Source organism: Bacillus rossius, chromosome 6 (assembly GCF_032445375.1).
Source record: "Bacillus rossius redtenbacheri isolate Brsri chromosome 6, Brsri_v3, whole genome shotgun sequence".
In the NCBI taxonomy this organism is placed as follows: Eukaryota; Metazoa; Arthropoda; class Insecta; order Phasmatodea; family Bacillidae; genus Bacillus; species Bacillus rossius.
In genome coordinates, this window is record NC_086334.1 from 57,336,450 (window position 1) to 57,359,394 (window position 22,945).

At 38.0% G+C, this 22,945-nt stretch overlaps 1 protein-coding gene across 3 annotated transcripts in view; it reads left to right on the forward strand.

Annotated features, from left to right (window-relative positions):
- Positions 1-22,945, forward strand: part of LOC134533553 (uncharacterized) — a 38,340-nt gene that overhangs the window by 13,650 nt on the left and 1,745 nt on the right. For all 3 annotated transcript variants that reach the window (XR_010075330.1, XM_063371090.1, XM_063371088.1), the window contains exon 5: positions 8,327-8,401. Coding sequence is in view for 2 of the 3 variants with exons in the window: in XM_063371090.1 (XP_063227160.1) it covers positions 8,327-8,361 (35 nt within the window). In the remaining variant the exon portion in view is untranslated. The remainder of the gene's footprint in view (positions 1-8,326; positions 8,402-22,945) is intronic.

Genomic DNA, 22,945 nt, shown 5'->3' on the forward strand with positions numbered 1-22,945 from the left:
CATACACCAGAACCGAAACTTTACGCACACTAGGAATCACCTTCATGCAAAATACAAGTCAAATGGACAAGGTTAATTGGGACTCTGTGGTAAACAACGTACGAGGAACACTTGTAGCTGCACGTCTACGAAATATAAACATTATTCAGAGAGTGCACATAGTTAACATGTACATGTTATCCAAATTGTGGTACGTCGCACAGCTGATTCCCATGTCTCGTGGTACAGAGGCACAAATACGACAATATGTCGGTTGGTTCGTATGGCATGGATTTCTATTCCGAACAGGTCGTGAGCAGATTACACAGAAACCTCATATTGGTGGATTGGGGCTAATTGACCACCATCTGAAGGCCAAAGCCCTGTTTGGGAAAACTATTGTCCAACGATTAATGACCGACGATGTAGTCTTCGCGGCATTACATCACGCCGTGTGGACGAATGAGAGGCTTCTTCCGCGCACCTATATAGTAGCACTTCATGACTTGCGATCGCAGATAAATGAATTGCCCGACGGGGAGTGTGTAACTACCCCGCTATTATACGACAAATATTGCCAAACGGTCAAAATTACTCCCAAAATACAGTCAAAATGGCCGTACTTCAACTGGACGCGTATCTGGAAGAACATAGCGGACGACGAATTATCAACATCTCTCCGAGCGTCAGCTTTTGCCTTTGTCAATGATCTCACCCCTACGAAGATTAGAAGACGACAAATCTCCCTCGACAATGACGACATTTGTGACCTATGTGGCCAATGTGATACAGCGCTTCACCGAGTCTCTAGTTGTGTCTACTCTAAACCTCTGTGGCTCTGGTGCAGGAGACGTGTAGCAAGACAACTCAATGTCCCGATCCAGGACATAATCGTACAGAAAATTTGCTTTTTTGATTTCACAGTGTTTCCGACCGTCAAACGTAGAGCAATAGTGTGGCTCATCATGAACCTGCTTGACTTTTCCTTACACACCCCAACGCCGTATTCTGTACGTGACTTTGTCGACCAACTTCGCCGTGCCCGGTGGAGTATGATCAATTACAAAACGCTGCAACCTCGGTTTGGTCCTTACCTGTTTTTCTTTTGATCTGTGTACCGAACCAAGTAATGTAATGGTAATGTCTGAGTGAATGTAAAAATGTAAAATGTAAAATGTAAAATGTGAAAGGGTGGGCATGCGCACTTGAGCCTCTGCCCTATACCTTTCCTATGTGCATGTACCATGCCACCCGCATGAAGCTAATTGTAAATAAATAAAAAAAAAAAAAAAAAAAAAAAAAGTGGTCTAAGGCGCGCGACTTCCGTGACGTCAGCTTTCGTATTCAGCGATCGTGGGTTCTACTCCCGGCCACACCGATTTTTTTTCCCCCGGTAAATTCTAACATTATATCCATACATCTAACTGTAAATGATTCGGAGAGACTTTACCATTTCTTTGTGACGTTGCAACTCCAAATAGTTATCTCAGATGGTAATAGGTAGTGCCGGTAACTCATTTCCCTATGATAATTATACATAAATATAGTTTAAAAACTAAAAAAACATGCTTTTATGAATATCAAACTAAAAAGTTAAAAATAAATATAGTTTAAAAAACTAAAAAAAACATGATTTTAAAGAACTTCAAACAAAAAAGTTAAAAATAAATATAGTTTAAAAAACTAAAGAAACGTGCTTTTAAAGATTATCAAACTAAAAAGTAAAAAATAATTTTAAAATTTAATTTATGACAATAGTATATAAGCAATACTAGTATAAATGAGAAAAAAGCATGGGGCGCTTAATATACAAAAAATATGGCACAAAGCACCTCAAGCTTTTTTCTCATTTATACTAGTATTGCTTATATACTATTGTCATAAATTAAATTTTAAAATTATTTTTTTACTTTTTAGTTTGATAATCTTTAAAAGCATGTTTCTTTAGTTTTTTAAACTATATTTTTTTAACGTTTCCCTGCGCCGTAACGCGGGCGCCGTAGGGCTCGAGTCCCTACAGTGCTTGCAAACAGCTTGCCTCAACTATGACAGAGAACTTGAAATCAGATATCAGGTATCATGGGACGTAAAAAAAAATACTAGTTGCAATTTTGATATTTTTTTTCGTTTTTAATGATTAAGTATGATGGCTATGTAACTTGATACATATACATTGCGTTTTTAAACCACGCATTTTGCCTTTCTTAAAAAAAAATAAGTATTCGGGCGTATTTAAAAGGCTTTGTGCATAGTAGGCAGCCCTTCTTACACACCAAGGTTCAGTCCCCTAAATGCTGGGAAGATCCATGAAAGAATTAATCTTTGGATTGGGAGGCTATTATAAACTTGAAGTCACTCTGGTTAGAGATTCGTCAGCAAACAATTGGTGCCTTTATAAAGGCTCATGCTGGAAGTTTGAAAACTTGAAATGAAATCGCTAGGAAGTATCGTATAATTTATTAATAAAGTTATTGTTGTTAAACAATAAATCCGCTTTAAAATTCATGGTAACATAAAAAAGTGTTTTTATCTGTCTTGATGGGGTATCGTTTTCAATTTGACCTTAATTCAAATTGACTTTACTTCCATGGGTAGATAAAAGGTTATAAGTTCGGCACAGTTAAATTTTTCATCACCAAATAGCAGTGATGTTTTGTCTCGGCAACATTGCTGTGTGCGTAAAGACCTGTTGATCTTAAGCTTTCCCTGGTTATTAGCTTTTGCCAATAAAATATCAGTTTTACGGGATTGCAACAATACTTTTAAAAATTAATAGTTTTGTCTATATGGGAAAGGTGGCTAAGAGTACGCACTTAAAGTAAACACGAAAATATCTTGACACATTAAATTCAAAACAAAAATCATAATAAGCATACAGTTACTGTAATGGTTCAGTTTCACAAAAATATGTACAAATATGTTTCAAAATTGCTTACAAAGACAGTAAAAAATTTTCAGTGTAATCGTACACTCTGCGTACTCTTGGACGACATGGAGGGTAAGAGTACGAACATTTAAAGGCGCGTTCGAAACATTCAACTCAGTAAGATACGATCTGTCACAGGATACTATAGCCAATATACATTGGCTGAAACTGCTCCAACTGTCTTTGGCTGCACTGCTTCAACGAAATTCGGCTACAAGACTACAAGGCTACATGGCTACATGGCTACAAGTCTACGAGACTACGAGTCTAGAAGGCTTCAACAGGCTACATGGCTACGAGGCTACAAGTCTATAAGGCATTCGACTGAGTAATGAATCCTGTTGTTTTGATTTGTCCAGACAGTTTCTCATGTATGATGCGGGATGCCCTCTCACGATTGCAAGAGAAGGAGGGCTTCGTTAGAGCTCAAGGGGAAGGAAAATCTTCTTGCATGATAGATTTTCTCAGTTGTTTTAAGACAATCGTCTGAGTAAGGAATTTTTTTTGTCTGAATTCCACCTGATGGAAAATATTGTAAGTGCTGATATGACAACAGGAATTCACTAATAAATTAACTTCATAATAAAATAAAATGTCATATTACAAAAAAAAAAAATACATGCAGGGATTGTTTCCTCAGGAATAACTAGAAACACTCGGAGAATATCACCAGAAGTCTCGCCAGGAATAACCAGGAGAACACTCAGAAAACAAACGCAGGTTTTACTAAATCGGTTTCAGTAAACAACAAAAATTTTATAAAAAAGAATTTAAAAAAATAGAAAAATATCCGGCTTGTGTTAGAATTCTAGCTTTGTTTACAAAGGAGTAGGTAGTTGACAAGCCGACAGAAGTTTTTTCATATTTTTTTAATACAATTTTTCTTAATTTACTGAACTTTATATGGCAATATTTATGTTGGTTTGCTCTGTATGCTTATGATTATTCTTGTAAATATTTTGTTAGTTTTCTCCAAGTGCTTTTCTCCAAGTTTATTCCTGATTTGTTTTCTCCGTGTGCTTCTAATTATTCCAGAAAAAAATCCCTGCATGTATTTTGTTTCGAGATGAATTCCTGTTAACAAATCAGCACTTACAATATTTTTATCATGTGAAATTCAAACTCATTACTGAGTCAAATATTATGCCTTCAGCCACCTGAGAAACACAATAAACCAAGACGAATTTCCTTCTTCTTAATATCTAGCAAACCCATCCTTCTCTTGCGACCGTGAGAGAGCATCCTGCAGCCCATATAAAAAAAAATATTATTTACCTCAACATAACATTTATGAAGATGTCTGTTGGCAAGAATCTTACTACTTGCAACATGTTTCTTAAAATAAGTCTTACATTAAGTCTCGCTGACGATATATATGAATACATAAATATAAGAGGGATAACATTGGCGAATATTTTACGAAAGTGAGAGTGATCGACCATGGTTGGATCATTTTCTGTTTGAAATATGGAATATGACTTCGCGTGACATATAAAAATCAGTATGAGTGTTTCCGAAAGCAGTAGTTTCATTGTCGGAATAAATGTGTCGGTACTGTGGCATTTCGTTTACTAAAACCAACAATGCTAGATGTCGTGAGAAAGGCAATTGTGCAAAGTGTCCTTTGCAGAAAGTACTACATTGCAAAAAATTATGATTTTCAGTTGGGACGAAGTGATAAATTTAAAAAAAATCATATCAAAACCTAAAAAGAAAAACATTTTTCGTCTACTGAGAAAACGTCTGTTTTTGGACCGAATGTACGTGGAATTGGCAAAAAAAAATCAATACACTTGGTCATCTGCATCGTCTGCATTGAAATGTAATGATATTCCAGCATCGAATAAATCGCACCAAGATACAGTACTAAAGGAAGAAAATTATGACCAATTTCCTAAGATAAGCCATGAAGGATGTGATTTTTCTACTGAATTCTGTGATGGATATTCTTTTACTCAAGCTAAACGATTAAATAATATTACTGGAAATCATGGCATCAACAACAGCTTTACAGAAAATGAAAACAAAATAGAAGAATTTGAAGCTACCAATGATGATTCACTGAGGCCTAAACGATAGAGACAGCACATTAAACTAAATTAGTCTGATTAAGCTTATGAGGTCACTGGGATGATGACGACAGTGACTTTGAGGCTGGTGTTAAAACAGAAGACATCAGAGATCATAAAATAATAATAAACATGCAAGTAAGATGAAAGTAGCAGAAAAAATTGATTACACGACATGGGAAGATCCTAACATGTTAGTCGACAGGTTAAGACTTCCTTTTTGCTTTGTTTAGTGAAAGAAACTATTCGCACTTCTACGAAGTAGTTATTATACTCAAATAACTAAGAAATACAGGCTACATACAATAATGATCTGTTTTACCTGCTTGTGTATAAAATTAAAAAATAAATAAAATTATTTGATTTCACAGTTTTATTTCTGTAATCTATTTTCTAAGACTGAATGCTCGTAGTATCCTATCGTATCCTACCAGTCGTATCTCTGTGACGAGATTGTATCCCTGAGAGATCGTATCCCTGTACCATATCCCCGTGATGAGATCGGATCCCTTTGATGAAATATCTCTGTGCCATATATCTGTGACAAGATCATATCCCTGTGATGATTACTCATCCCTACGATGAGAACATATCCCTGTGGCCAGATCGATCCCTGTGACGTTATCGTATCCGTCTGATGATATCGTATCCTACTGAGTTGAATTTTCGTTCAAAGCTAGGTCCTTTTTGTTAAATGCATGTAGTGAATATATCACCAGGACAATATTAAATGATTAAAGACATCTTGGTATTATAATAGATTAGATCCTTTCAAATTAGTCTGACAGTTCGAAGACACTTGTCTACTTAAAATATTCCATTACTTGTGAAAAAGAAATGACAATTTTTGAAATGAATAAGTCTTTTTATTTCGTATAAACTTAGCCTATACGCTTGACATTGTACATAACCTGGCCTCTTGGTTCAAAGACACTTTGCCTATACACCTGGCATTGAACATTACCGGTTTAAAATGTTCGCCGAACATCATCGATAAATACATCTTGGTTAGGAAACGCTTGGCCTGTATGGAGATTTGTTGTTTCTTATTGCATATATTTTTTTCTTATCAAACTTCAATAGTAAAGAATCATTCCTGCACGAGCAACAGAAAAATGTATGGACGCAACGACTTCATAAAATGATACATAAACCATTTTGTATTTAAGAAAACTTTTTATTTTCATTACACTTGCATTAAAATAAGCACATTATTTAATATGTATGATTTTAATTATTTTAATTTTAGAAATACCCTTAATAACATAAACATTAAATCACCAAAAAATGTAACTAATTAAAAAGTTGAAAAATGTAGAAAAATATATTTAAGTCCATTCTTCTCAGTTTAAGCAATTTTAAAATAACAGGGTTATTAAATTTGTTTGCTTTCAGTAAATGCTTCTTTGGTTAAAACAAAACACAAAGCTTTCTAAAAATAGGTAGGATTATTTTTTACTCCCTATGACTGGGGAGCTTTAGCTCGGAATCCGTGGCTTATGATCGTGAAAGAGAATTTCATTTCCTGAAAGCAATAAGCGAATGAAAAGGACCCTTTGTTGTGAACCCGCAAAGAAAAAAATGTATAGAACGAATTGTTTCGTCGAAAATTTTTTTCTATATTAAAAACATATTTTCAAAAGAATTACTTCATTTCATAACTACGGTATTTCAAGTATGTATGTATGTGTGTATATATATATATATATATATATATATATATATAATTTTTAAGTAGGAAGCTACAACACTTGTGAAACATGAATAAATGGTATAAAAGAGTTTTTGGTTAAATTATGCGTAACACACGAAACATGATGAATAAAATTATTATTTTTTGGTTGGACGAGCTAACACCTTAATCACCACTAGATAGATTGAGTTTAGAAGCTGATGGAAGGAGACTGCGGTCATGAAGAATCCAATAAAGAAATCAGACTATCAAAGCAAAGGAAGTTTTCCAACGATCTTCTTGCGTGACGTGTTCGGCAGATCACGCTCGACTCTATTTCACCCAGAAGGGAGGCTCCCCCCCCCCCCCTCCATCACGTGGGGATCTCGCTGGCACGACCAGACACCGAACTACCTTTCAGGCCGAACGTTCCCACTCGCAAACCCTGACAGCTCCTCCTTTTCCCTTCTCGTCTAACTAAACCAGTGTTTGGAGCGGCTTCAGCATGCGAGCGATCTTGGAAGGCTGTCCCTCAGGGGAGACCTAAGATGCACATCAAGTTCTGCCATTCCCGATTACACCCGAACAATTCACCTTCAGCCAACTTCGGGATTTGTTTTATTTTTTGTGCAGGAAAAATTAATTCAAGTATTAAAAGTGGTCGGTTAGGTTAGCTACATTAAAACACTTTAAAACACTATGGACGGTTAGTTAGGTTAGTATAGCTACATTAAAATAAACAGAGAAGTATAAATATATATAAATAAACCCGAGGTTGGCCGAAGGTGAATTGTTTGGGTGTAATCGGGCAGGGACAGAACTTGATGTACATCTTAGGCTTCCCGTCCCTCAGGGACTCCCGCCGTCTGGTGGAGGACTGGCGAAGCGGAACAGCAACGCCATGCAAGTTACTACGTGAGTGGGAAACAAAAACCTCTCGCACGCCTCGTTCCAGCTTTACGAGACGGAATCGACGGGTTCACTCGCCACCGACCCGGATGGTTCGCAAGTGAGAAAACGTAGGGAACGTCGCTGTGAGCGGTGGTTGTTTTCTCGGTGTTCTCCCGTGTCCCTCGTCGTTGCTCCATCCAACCTTTCCACTCTCCGCGTACGTTTCCACTGGCCTCGGTGCTCAAGAGCCGTCGAATCCTGATTCTTTGATCCATTCTCTGGGTCGGCATGGACTCGCCGCTGTTTAACAATGTGCTTACAAGTCCCCTCCCCATCTTCGCAGGCATGGGTGCAAACATTCTTGCACTTTTATATCTATTTAAGTTAATCTACGAGATTTCGAAGTGTTTTTCTGCGTATAGTTTTGGATGAATAAAACCTCATATAAAATACACCGTATTCTGCTTCTATAATATTATAAACATGTTCGAGAATAAACACAAGTATTTTTCTAAGAATTTATTTTAATAAGATATTTTTTGAATACTACAAAGTAATTCTTGTATTCTTAGTAAATTGAAGTAGCTAGAACATTTTTGAGTCTAGATTTCACACGAACTGTTGCAAAGTCTGCCATGCCAGTGGTTGCTGCGTCTTTGATGATGGCTGCATTGGCGTTTAGCTCCTGGTATTGCCGTCTCGCTGCTGGTTTACGTTGATTGCAGGAGAACCGTTTTGCTATCTTCCAGACCGGTTTTTACGCTTGAACCACTTATTCTGCTGTTTCAGAGCTAGGGGTGCTTCAGCCATGGACTCCGTCTTGACCTCCCGGGAGTTTAAGTTAGCGATGAAGGAATTTATAAAGTAAGTATTTAAGAGTAAAAAGTTAAATTGATCACTAAATAATTAATTTTTAATTTAAATATTAAATCCATAAATTAAGATACATTATGTGGGCAGACAACCGATTCATCTCATTGAGTTTGTGGTATTTAGATTCATGTTAATGTGTGTTAAGTCCTCAATTGAAAGTTTTTATAAGAAATAACTAACCGACACAGTGTGTGAATCATAGTATTAAGGTGGTGGTACTTTACGAACCTTCCAGTTGGGTTGTCACGTCATTAGCAGCCTTCCTGGAATGACGCGTCTTGTCAGTGTAAGTCTCGTGGTGTCTTATCAATGGCCACACTACAAGCAGCGCCGGGAAGTCTGCTTCCACCATTACTACACACTCTCAAGAATATATTTTCACATTAAACTCAACAAGAACATTAGTTAAAATTGTTCAAGGTATCATTGTATTTTACGGATATCTTCGTACATAGGTGATGAGTTTTCTTACTTTGAACATGAACTAACTTGAATCATTTTGGAATGCTAACGAAACTCTCAAATATTTTTTTTTATCTACTAAAAATATTATTTATTGTACTTCCATGTTTACACTGTAACAATGGAAATCTGAACTCAGATTCAAAAACTTGGCGTAATTTCAACTGAGATATTGTTATATGTAACTATGAAGAAGTTTTAGTTTTTTTAATAGTAATTTCTTTAAAAAAAAAAGTCCGTAATTTTACTGTAAATTTTCTAGTGAGATTTTACTTCTAAGGTTTGGAAAACTAAATTAAACATTGAAAATTGACTTAAATCAAGCCAATGTTATTTTTACAAACAACAGTAAATTAACTAAATTTTAGGTTTAATTTATTTGACTGGCGCGCATTTCTCGTGTCTCACGGTGGATTAAATTCTGCCTGGCCCTTGTTTCCACTTACCTTCTCCGGATTCTTCAGGCAACGGAATCTCTTGTCATAAATCTTCAGCGAGGCAGAAGCATTCCAGTATTTCAGGTGACTAATTCACTGCGTACACCGCGCACACCGCGCCAGGTGGACTTTATGAAGAGTTTCGCGTCGAAAGGGGTGGACGTAGCGGCGGAAGCATGTCCCTTAAAGCGCAATGGGATGAAGTCGCGGAGAGAGAGCCTTTTCATCGCCCGAAAACCTTTTTATTAGTCAGGGCGAGCCCACTTCAAGCTCACCGCACAGGCCTTTCAAATTTTCCAAACGAAAACGAAGTTTGTTGGTATTTCCCTTTTATTTATATTTGACGTCACAATAAAAGGGCACGCAAGAAGGGTTTCGTGGAATTTTTTTTTAATAAACATTCTTTTATAAATAATAGCTTAAAAAAAAGCTTTTCAATCTTTTTCAAAGCAACTTCAAAAAAAATTATTTTAAACAGACATTTGAATATATATATATGTATATATATATATAATCAACAATTCTTTGTTTTTTTGAGATGAAACTGCACACATAAAACCGCGTTGCCGCTCGTGATTTCAAGACGCAGTGCGTCAGGAATAAAGATGTGCTCCTGCCGGCCACAGGGGTGAAGCTGCACTAAGTGAACACGTGTATGTCGACCTTGTAGACATCCGCGCCTGTGCAAGGTCACGCGTGCGCCGTCAAACACGCCATGATGATTTTTTTAAAATTTTATTCATTACTTTGTAAGGGCTATTCCTAGATTTTATCTAGATACTTCCTTTATATTTGTTGTTCAGCACTAATATTTTTAAAGGTATTTAATAAATGAAATATTATGATTGTAAAAAGTCGTGTAAATTATTATAGTTACGAAGACTTGCATGCCTTTTTTACATTCATGACTTTACATTAACTGTTTGTGTGTTGAAAACATATAAGTGGCAAAACAACAAATTCCAGGAAAGGTATCGAGTAAAAATTATAGAAACACGCCTTAATAAAGGTGATGACAAAAAATTTAAAAAAAATAACCATGGCGTGTGCGACGAAAACTTAAGCGTGGTCTTTCTATTATTTTCATTCAGACAGGAGCTCGGAAGCACTAAGGGTGACACCAACACGCAAATCAAGTGCACAGTCGTCTCTGCGCGCATGGCAGTGTCCAAACGTCAGAATTCTCCTCTTGATGCCTGCACCTACCAGACTTCGAGTCGGTGGTCCTTTCATGTTAGTGTCATAAGAGTGGAGCAAAGTTTAATGCACTCGAGTTTAGTGGAAATATTTCAATAAATTAATGGCTTCGAGTAGATAATTTTCGTGTAAATACGTTTATGAGTCTCCTGAAACAGTAGTTTCCTAATTCACTTCAGCGCTATTTCGCTGCATGGGCCTACCTAGTCAGGGGTGTATCAGTGATAGTGACGTGGAATCATAGGTGCGACACTCGATGGAGATTCTAGAGCTCTATCGCCTCTAAACGCCTCGCTCTATATTTGGCGCGCAGTCTTCTGATCGTCCATAAGGCAAGTATGGAAGTTTGAGAGATGACCAGAAAATAATCATGGCGTATACACGCACGAAAGAAAAAAAATATTTCAGTACATTTTTTTTTTATTCAAAGAATTTACAATTTATTTATTCGTGTGGAAGACCGTTATTTCATTTCAGATCATACCCGCGTCCTTAGTATGCTCAAATGTTATCTCTTGTTATATTTTAAAATATTATTAATTTACATCTAGAGCTAATAAGCAAGTTGTTTCCCTTCTGTCACGCGGGCACTCCACGCACACACACATGCACAGCACAGCACAGCACATAGCACAGCACGCAGCAGTCTTCCCCCGCTACCCGGCAGCTGACGGCGACACGGGAGGGCAGTGTCCCCAGGGCTGCGGCAGACGCTAATTGCCCCTCGCGCCGCCGGGAGGCACGGCAGTCTGTGACCAGCTTCGCTCTGGCCCAAAGACTTCAGAGACGTTAACGCCAGCTCCCCTAGGGAATGTGTTCCAATTGGTGGATTTTGTTAATTATGTTTATTGCTCGGTTCTAAATTTCAGTTATTTTTAGTTTATTTTAGTAAATTAATTTTAGTTAATTTGTCAACTGTCTAGTTATTTTTAAGGTATCACTAGCAGTCTGGTTCTTATTCCGAATTTTTTTATTTTAAATTGATTTAAGATATTTTGTTAATGTTAGTGGAACGTATACATTTTACGTGAGGTCTTAAAATACGTGGACAAGCATGAACTATAAAATACGTTAACGAACTTGCGCGCCAATGAAAGCTGTTTGCACGTCTCCGCCGCCTGGCGCGCTTGGAGAAGGTATGGGGGGGGGGGGGGGAGTTGAAGAGTGACGTAGTGACCAGTACGACGAGGCTATTCGCGAGCTCCCAGCCGACTGTTGAAGACGTGTGCGCGTGTTCGCTGGCCGCAAGGGCGGTAGACCACCGCGATCGGGCCGGGCTGTGCGGGAGTCACGGTTCAACTTAAATAACTTTACGTAAAAGTTAACGTATTTGAAGTGCACGCGTCGAGAGTACCTGGACGGGGATTCGGCGAGCAGAAGTTGCGGCGAACAAGTGCGTGTGCGCCCAACCAGAGAGTCCACGAGCCGGACAAGCCTTCAATTAGGAGGAAGCCTTAATTTCACAGACGAGAGAGCCACACCCGAAGTTCATGCTCGCTTTTTTTCCGTTCTATCTCATTGTATAAACCGGTGTGGCGTTAAATTTTGCGGTCGATTAGGATAGGTTAGCTACATTATAAATACTTTAAAACATTGTGGATGGTTGGTTATATTAGGTAAGCATAGCTACATTAAAAAATACTGTAAAATCTTTTTATGGTGGCTTAGCAAATAACTTTTTAATATGTAGCTATCCAGGGCTAGGAAAACGTTTACATTATTTCACAGTATCTTTAATGTAGCTATCCTAACCAAATCAACCGTCCACAATGTTTTAAAGTATTTATAATGTAGCTAACCTAACCTAATTGACCATTAGTTATCATGAGTTACAATGAACAAAAAAAATAACCCCGAAGATGCACGATCGGGTGTTTGGCTCTCTCTTGTGTGAAAAGAAGGCTTCCCTTCAAGTAGCTGCTCGGAGGAGCGCTCCGGGTCAGGAGACCTGCTGCTCGCAGCGACGTCTTCATCGAACAAGTAAGTCGTCAGCTCCGTCACCTGAACCCTTGCAGTCCCGCGGGCGGAGTCAGCTGCTGTGTCACGTGGCGGCCCGGTTTGACTGTACAGAGGAGTGTTGCGACTTCATATCAGTTGGTCGCGTCAGGGGACAGCCCGATAACTTGAACGAAACGATATCGAAAGTGAAGTCCATGGCCAGTAGAACTACTTATAAGTAAAAGAAGAAAACATAACCCCCCCCCCCCCCAAAAAGGAATATGTACGATACCACCGCGCGCGGACTATTGTAGAACGGGGTCGAACCATTTAAAAATCATTAAATAAGTATTTGTGCGAATAGTTTTTTGACGTGACAACGTCTAATAAATCGATGAATGCCGGCTGCACGCACGAAAAATTGTCCCGTTACACGGTGTCCCATTACGCTTATTGTACGCTTGCGCCGCATTAATCTCTCTTCCACTCGATTGGAACAACCATCTATTTGACTTTTTCGAGGCACATTAAACTTGAAACACTCCCATTCGTTTCCTACTTTTCCTATCATCGTCCTATCCTTAACAGAATAACACAGATTGGAAGTAGTTAAATAGCAAACATGTATAAAAGTTATAGGTAAAATAATTTCTTCGTTAAAGAAATAAACATATTTGAATTAATGAGTGCAAATAAAAGTAAATTTATCAATTAAATTGTAGATTTCATTATTTCACTCATTCTTTGTATCCATACAAAATAGTGATAATTCAATAAAAATGATTCAATTTTATTCATAAACGTATGCAATCATTTCATCAATGTTTTGTTATGACGTTGTCACGTTAAACTATCGTCCGTAAACCGACTTAGACAACCAATTGTTTTTTTAAGTTTCTATGTGTAGAGGCCTAAATTGCTTAAGTATGGATTTTGGCTTGTAATAGAACTCTATCTTTGCTCAACAATGAGAAGTTCACAGGCTAGCAGAATCCATTAATGTATTTTTGTAATTTTTTTCATTTTAAATTTTTTATTGTTTATTTTTACTAAATATTTTTTTTCCCTGTAATTTTATGATATCAAAGAAAACGTGTGGCGGTTTTCTCCGAGTGCTTCTGATTATCCTTGTCAATTATATGGTGGTTTTCTCCGTGTGCTCCCGATTATTCTTGTTAATATTTTGATAGTTTTCTCCAAATTCTTCTGATTATTCCTGGCTAGAATTCTTATGGTTTTCTCCGAGTGCTCCTGATTATTTGTGAGAAATCGATCTCAGTATGAAGAATTTTTTACTTAATAAGTCATGTCATTTTATTTAGAGTTACATTTAATTAGTGAAATTCTGCTAATAAATTGGCATTTACAATATTTTTACCAGGTGAAATTCAAAAAATAAACATCCATTATTCAGTCAAATAATATGCTTTGAGACAAACTGCATTGAACTTGGTGGCTAAGACAGGTAATTTTATTCAGATACTCAGTCAAATAATATACCATGAGACATCTGTGAAGCACTAAAATGCAAGAAGAACTTTCTTCTCCTTGGTGTCTAGCGAAGCCATCCTTCTATTGCGATCGTTAGAGAGCATCTCGCATCTCGCATAAAAGAAATAAATAATATTTTACTGTAAGCAAAATTAGGTGTCATCTGTTGACAATAATCGACACTACTTTAAACAGGTTATTTAGCATGAGATAAATTAACTCTCATCACTGAATGGTGCTATTGTAGTCAGTTAGTCGTGTAGTTTCGTAGCCTCGCGATCTTTTAGCCATGCAGTCTCGTAACCATGTGATCTGGAAGCTTCGTAGTCCTATAGCCTCGCGATCACGTAACCTTGAAGACTCGTAATCGCGTAGTCTCGTAACATCATGGCTCGTAGTCTCGTAGTCGTGATGCATTGCAGCCTCGTAGACTTGAAGCTACGTAAGCAAGTAGCGTTGTAATCTTATAACATAATGCTGATGGTGCAGTTGGAGCAAAAGAGAATATTCCGACGAAGACAGATGCGGCTATTGGAGCCTTGTAGTCGAGTAGCTTCGTAGTCAAGTACTCATGCAGACTTGTAGTCCTCTATCCTCGCAGTCACGTAAACTCGTGTTCTAGAAGCTCCTTAGCTCTGTAGTCTCGCAGACTCGTAAACTTGAAGATTCGTAGTCACGTAGTCTCGTAACCTCATGGCTCGTAGTCGCTTAGTCATGATGTCTTGGGACCTCGTAGAATTGTAGCTACGTAGCCAAGTAGCCTCGTAGACTTGTAGCTCCGTAAACAAGTAGTCATGTAATCTTATAACATAATGCTGCTGGAGTAGTTGGAGCCGAGTAGACTTGTATACTTGTAGCTTCAAAGACATGTAGTTTCGTAGCCACGCGGTCTTTTAGCCATGCAGTCTCGTAGCCATGTATAACTCGTAATCAGCTAGATCCTTTTAGACTCGTAGCCATGTGGCCTCATAGTCTCTTAGACTCGTAGAATTGTAGCCAAATATATTTGGAGCTGATGAGACAAAAGACAGTTGGAGTCAATGACTGTAGGAGTCAATGACTGATGAAGTCACTAGACTGATGGAATCAATAGACTAATGGATCCAATGACTATTGGAGACAAAGACTATTGTAGCCAATGAATATTGGAGCCAATGAATATTGGAGTCAAAAGACTGTTGGAGCCCAAAGACTGATGGAGCCTTTTGGAGCCTGTTGGAGCATTTGGAGGAATTGGAGCCAATGTACATTGGAGCCAATGAATATTGGAGCCAATGTACATTGGAGCCAATGAATATTGGAGCCAATGAATATTGGAACCAATGAATATTGGAGCCAATGAATATTGGAGCCAATGAATATTGGAGCCAATGAATATTGGAGCCAATGAATATTGGAGCCAATGAATATTGGAGCCAATGAATATTGGAGCCAATGAATATTGGAGCCAATGAATATTGGAGCCAATGACAAATGTGCTGCCTTTTCATTGAGGGTGCCATATTTTCGTTGACGGTGCTTCCAAATGTGCTGCCATTTCGTTGGCGGTGCTGCCTTTTCGTTGTCGGTGCTTCCAAAATGTGCTTCCTTTTCGTTGACGGTGCTTCCAAAATGTGCTGCCAATTCGTTGGCGGTGCTGCCTTTTCGTTGACGGTGCTTCCAAAATTGTGCTTCCTTTTCGTTGACGGTGCTTCCAAAATGTGCTTCCTTTTGTTGACGGTGCTGCCTTTTCGTTGACTGTGCTTCCAAATTGTGCTGGCTTTTCGTTGACGGTGCTTCCAAATGAGCTGCCAATTCGTTGGCGGTGCTGCCTTTTCGTTGACGGTGCTTCCAAAATTGTGCTTCCTTTTCGTTGACGGTGCTTCCAAAATGTGCTTCCTTTTGTTGACGGTGCTGCCTTTTCGTTGACTGTGCTTCCAAATTGTGCTGGCTTTTCGTTGACGGTGCTTCCAAATGAGCTGCCTTTTCGTTGACGTTGCTTCCAAATGTGCTGCCTTTTCGTTGATGGTGCTTCCTTTTTTGTTGATTGCACGTAGTGAAATATGTAGTGACTGAATATTTACTAGTTCAAAACCTCTTGGTGTTACTAAAATATTTTTCAATGGTCCGGATACACTTGGTCTATATGTTTGGATGGCTTTGTTCATGAACGGCTTAAAGGTTATTCAGATTATCGAAAAAAATTAGACTTACATGTTAGGCTAATCGGTACTGTATTTAATTGGTTGGTCAGGTATATTGCGAAAGGTAATGGAAAACAGAATTTAAAATTTATTTAATATTTAGTTACCTACAACTATCACTGGTCAAGAATCTAACCAAGGACAGGAAATGATCTAATCAATTTGTAAATTAATAATTGATTTTTTCGGTGAATTTTGGAATTTTTCCCGCATTTCTAGCTAAATAATTACACGATTTCAAGATGGTGCCCAAATTTCAAGATGGCGGGCACCTCAGTAATAATAAATGATTCCTGCACTGTAGCGGGTTAGAATAAAACTAGCATGATAGTAAGACGGGTACACACAAGATGGTGTCCTCCAGCAGACAAAAACAAGATGGTGGCAATGACCACTAGCAGGCGGTAGCTCCTGGTAGCATGTACTGAACATAAAATGTCGGATCCATGATGGTCATCAAGGTTAAAGTAATGATCAAGGTCAAGGTCAAGGTCAAATTTCAAGGTCAAGGTCATATTTCAAGGTCAATGCCAAAGTTCAAGGTCAAGGTAAAATTTCAAGGTCAAAGTCAAAGTTCAAGTTCAAGGTCTTAGTTCAAGTTCAAGGTCAAAGTTCAAGTTGAGGTCAAAGGTATGGTGACTAGAAAATTATACTAACATGGTATCAGCACACTCTAGCAGACGAAAACAAGATGGTGGTCTCCAGCAGATGAAGACAAGATGTCGGACATGTCGTCATACCAGCTGACAGTATATACCTGTATACCTTAGTATTGGTGGCGGTAGATCAGTCTGTAGGTGGCTTCTGTGGAGGAAGGATCTGTTGTTTTTTGCTCTTAGCGGTTTCGAACCAAGGGCAGGAATCGATTGAATCAATCAGTATATTTATTGCCAATTTATATAATGGATTTTAACTTTTTCCCGCATCTCTAGCATTAAAGTTACGGATTTTCAAGATGGCGTCCAAATGACAATATGGCAGGTGTCACAGTAATAATAAATGATTACTGCACTCTAGCGGATAAGAATTAAACAAACATGGCGTCAGCGCACTCTAGCCGACGATACAATGATGATGGCTTCCAGCAACGAAGACAATAAGGCGGACATGACGCCATGTTACCTGACGATATATATGCCATTAACAAAGTGGTGGGGGCCAGTCTGCCAGCAGCCACTGTGAGGAAAGGACCTGTCGCCATTTTTATTTTTTTTCTGCCCTCACCTGGTTCGAACCGAGAACTCCGAGCTCCGTGTCGTAAATTTATGTTTTTTTTTTAATTTTTTATTAAAATTAAATTAATTAAATTTTTTATAAATTTTAAATTTTTTTAATTAAATCGGATAGTAATAAAGATTTTAAAGATGGCGGGCGTAACGATAATTGCAATGGTGACGTCATAATCCTAGATGACGTCAGAGGCTTATCGGAGTCTGTTGACATGGATGCTTAAGGCTCTATATGGACATTTCTAGCCGCTGGGATTTTTAAGGATTAAAACGGGAAATTTTTCCTCGAAACGGGAATTTTTCCCTCGAAAACGAAAAATATTTCCTCAAAACGGGAATTTTTGAGTCATTTTGAGTCATTTTTGAGGATTTTTGAGAACATTTTGAGTCAAAAATGGTCGCCATGACGTCACAATCCAATATGGCGGTCGGCTCCCGGCTCCACAGCCTGAAGCCTGGCGCAGGACCGGCTATTACATACTACTTACAGACTTGTCAACGAACAATGTACTGCGATTAAAATAAGTATTCTTCGTAATTCCAAATAACTGAATCTTAGTAGAAACAAAGTCGATGTCCGACTTCAGAGTTATATTCTTGTTGTAAACAAGGAAAAGTTGCTCTGGGAAAGAAGAAGATTGTGCCTGAACTTTTCAAGTTATGAAGGTATTGCTAATACTGCAGGAGAGTGTATATGTGTATTTATATATATTTGATTAATGACGTCACGTCCACCTCTTTTAAAATCCGTAATTATCATCAAAAAATTTAAAAGAAATTTAAAATCAATAAAAAAATAATTGTAAATTCTTTATAAAGTATTCAAAAATTTTATATATATATATCCCAAGCTACAGACCTTGGAGGTACTGGTTTTCATGCCATTGAGGTAAATGGTTTTTTTTAATTATTTACCAGGCAACTGACACTCACCACTTTGGCCAATAAATATATTATTTACGTTCTTATGACGTCATTGTAACCGTCTTTGATTAGCCATTTTGTTTTCGTTTTTTAGAGTCTGCACCCATCATCTTAGTTTATTTTTTTACCCACTCGAGTGCAGCACTATCAATTACAAAATCGTCATATGTCGTAGAAACCACTATCGCGTCATCAATCTTGGCCACCATCACGAAAATTTGTCCTTATTAACCTATAAATACGTAAACAATTATAAATATAATTAAAACTTTACCTATAAATATATGCAATGTACAAAATCCATATGACGTTTGCCATGATTTTGTTACTGTTCGATTGGTAAATAAACTGTTTAATGTCAGGTACAAAAATGATTTATTACACAACCTGTGCACAGTGTCTACAGCCATTCATAGGTAGTATGTGTAAGTAGCAGGGTACAACATTAAGTTCTGTTCAAGCTCGTTTACTACGTAACAACGTTAGCATAATAACGAGTGCATAAACGCCAAAACAAATTATGGTAAATACTGAATGCTCTCGTTTGGCGTCCAACTTGTCACACATAACTTCACGGTTTCATACTTAAACTATCACAGCATTCTATAAAAATATTTATCTTTGCACTTTTCGTAAAATATGATACTTTCCTTTCACTTCATGTCAACAATTTAAACAGATTAACTTAAATTATTTTAGGATAAATTTCACCTTTTTTTTTTCATAAGTCTACACGTTAAAACGGGTTACTACACAAAACGTACACAATTAACATATATCACGCCATCACAATGCTTACTTATTTTTAGTTACCTACACGTCTTAACTCTTCCATCTACCCCCGTGAAGTACTAACCTATTAGTTTTAAAGTCTGTGTCACGGAACCCATCTCAAATTTGTAAATTCTCGAAAGTAGCACAAGGGGCAGCCATTTCCCAGCTGTCGCTCGCAGAGCATCGCAGGATGTGGAAGATCGCGGGAAGAAGGTCCCAAAGGGCAACAAGGAAGATCAGAGAGTTACGGGAGTGCAGGAGAGAGAAGACTGGAATGAAGTGAAGGAGGAGGAATGGTGGAAGGACAGGGTAACATGAAGGTATTCTACTTTGCTCAACCGGCCGCAAACTGGAAGCAGTCGATGATCATGACGTGGTGTTTGTTTACAAACCTTGCTGACAGAGAAACTGCGTCAGAAGGATACGTGGATCACTGGTACTAATATTCGGAACAGTCAATTTAGAGGCAACATACTGTAAAACAGGTTTAGTAGAAAACAACGGGATCAATACAATCAGTACGCGCTCAAGGAATCTTTATTTTCTTCTTTTTATTATGAATACTTCGGATTTTTGCAGTACCCAACCAGACCAGAAGAAATGGAGATGATCGTAAGATATTTTCAATCAATGTGGAACATTCCCAATAATGGCGAATATAATACGGCGGTTAAAAACATGGCAATCATCAAACATTGTAATGAAGGCTCGGATTGCTTCAACTACAGATCATACCATAGTGTTATTTTTATTGAATATATGGATGCAATTTTCAGTGTTATTCACAATGAAACAATGTTTGTAAATAACTTACTAAATGTGAAGATGAGTCGTTTCACCCATTATTGGGTGTCATGGGCACACGCAACGCCGCGGTGATAACAGCCGTGATGTTCCTATGCTTGCCGAGGCATGATGAAGGTGAAAGAAACATCTCAAACACTGTCTACAATCCCGGGAGGTTTCAAAAATCTCCTCCCCAGCCGGGTTTTGAACCTAGTGCCCTTGGCCCAACAGCCAGATACGCTAGCCACTTTTTTCCATTTTTTTTACGTGATAACGTCTTATAAATCGATGAACGCCGGCTGCATGCACGAAAAAGCATAACTCATTGTCACGTTCCGCCTGAACCAAGCGTGCAAGAACCGGCCAACCACCGTGCGAGAAAATATTTATAATATCAAACAGGTTAAGGTATGCAATTTTTCATCAATGTTTTCTTCTGACGTTATCACGTAAAATTATCGTCCGTAAACCGACTTTACAGACAACCCCCTTTTTTTAATGTTTGGGTGGCTGGTGATACTCACCACCAACTAGCCAACAAACCCCCCCCCCCCTTTTTCTTACTTATTATTTCTTATGGGTCGACAGTTTAGTGTGAAAGTTTTTATCGACTTTGACAAATCGATGACAAATTTAAACTTTTACAAATTTGCACCCATGCCTTACCCGGGACCCTCGCACCGTGAGCCTGCGTGCACCCGACTACGCTACGGAGGTCGGCTTCGAATGGACCAAGTGTGCGGTCTTACAACTAAATACATCGCACGTAACGACTCCTTGAGCAGAATGCTGCTGTTGGCCCCGTCGTGCGGTGCGTGGGACGGACTGTGGACGCCCAAGACACGCGCCCCTTGATGGGGGGTGGGGAGGGGAGGGGCGTAACGACGCTCCATTGAGCCGCGGCGGGACTGGCGCAGAGCGCGATTGAAGGCATTCACGGCGGAGCGGCGCCAGACGGGGACTAACTGCTCTGGAGACAGGCGTGGCTGTTGGCCCGGGCAAGAGACACAGATCAAACTACAAGCATGATCAGCTACCATAACTCTCTCCCGCTCCTTTCGTAATCTGTCAGTGCGATAAACAATAAAACATTGAATCATTTAAAACAAAGAGGAAATACTCATGCATATTTTTAATGAGTTACGTTTGGATACTTATATAACATTTTGCGCAACTGTAAAACCGGTGAATATTAAATTAAAGTAAACAAGTCTAAAAATTCTGAGAGCACCCATCTTACAGATTTAAAGCCACAATAAATACTAAGACTATGCTTTTGATGAAAACAGAAATACGTATATCATGTAGAGTTGTATTTTATTATCCTGTAAAGGTAGAAATATTAATATTAGGAATTAATTTTAAAGGAATTTATCAAATAAATTAACTTTTTAATGATGTGCTGAACTCAAGTATTCAGAAATTTAGCTCGTGTCAATAATAATTATCCTGCTCATTTTTTTTTGTCTTAACACTTACGAAGCTGACCATTGGTAATAATATTGACTGTCGCTAAACAATGAATAAATGTATGTTACACACTTATTTTAATTGTAAGCATTTCAGATAAACTTTATCAAAATGCAATTTTTTGAGTTCACGGCTAATAAAATGTATTTTGCACGTCGCTCGGCACAATCATAAGCCAAGACCTGCATACAAAATATTTTTTTAGACATTAATGAAAGGAAAGTTAACTACATATTTGCAGCTTTCCTAAAAATATTGCTGGAATAGCAAAAAATCGTGAATGTTTTACTAAAATATTTAATCATAAGACCAAAAAAATTACCATTTCTCAAAGTCTGGTGCGGTGAAAGCAAATCAGAAAAAAAATTTAAGGCAATTTTCAAGTATAGACGTGAGTAGTATATAATAACCGATTCTAGTGCAATGTTATTCTTATGGGACTACGCATTGGTGGGTTACTCAGTTTTGGCTTACCAACCATAAGGATTCGGCCATGTTCAGAGGAGTCCGGCGCTCGTTTACTATGATCAGGACCTCGACGTCCATTTTTAGTGACGCCAAATCCACCATCTTGTAATCCAAAATGCTTGAAAATCTTTAATTATAAAGCTATAAATCCGGAAAAGTTCTTACAATCCTGAAAAAATTCGCCAATTAAAAAATTATTAATTTGATTGATTTCTGTAGTTGGTTCAATCCTTCAGTGTTGCAAAATACTAAATTAGAGGTAAAAAAATGTATTCAATAAAACGTGGCGAAAAAACCTAAAACAAAAAACTGCTTGAATTCCTTATCCACCAGCCGTCAGTAAGCTATCGATTCCATCTTGACCGCCATCTTGGAAATTCGTAATCAATAACCTAGAAATATGTGAAAAATTCCAAAAATCAACCAAAAATATCGTATGTTAAAATATGTTTGATTTAATCGATATCTGTCCTTATTTCTATCCTTACTCGATTAAAAAAAAATAATCACAATTACTAAAAAAGTAAAAGGTTCAAAAAATAAACCAATAAAATTGCAAATAAAAATTTATTATGTAAATTGGGCTGGTAAAAACAAGCCAATTACTAGCGTTTCTCAATTTCTAAAGTTTTCTAAGAAGGCAAAGCAAGCCCTTTGCAAATACACAAGATTTTTCCGCAGAATGCATTAAGAATTTGAAACTGAATTTTAACCCCCGTGCAGGCTACGACTTGGAATTGGATGAAAATACCACTTCAAAAAATAATCAAAGAGATATTTTAGGTGTCACACTTAAAGGCCAGTCCAAGTGTAACGTTTTGAGCAACGACAACCTCCACAGTCACGTGAAAAGACGCAACACGGAGACGAAATATGAGCAAATCAGCTGAAACCTCAGACAACTGCACAGACAAGTTGTTGGTGCGAGTGGACACTCCCTCCGTATTCCGTTCCGTGGAGACGGCAGATTTCACTCCAGGCTGGCGCAAGTGAACAATGTTCTTATTGTATTGTTTGAAAGATAGTAAAGATGTCTGGCCCTTGTCTGTTAATTAAACTAGATAGAAGTATCCCTTGATTGTTGCGAGTTTAAAGTAAAGAGTACAGTGCCAGGGATAAGAAAGATCAGGTGTACGAAGTGTTAGTAGAGAAATACAAAAGGTAGGAGTTGGATCG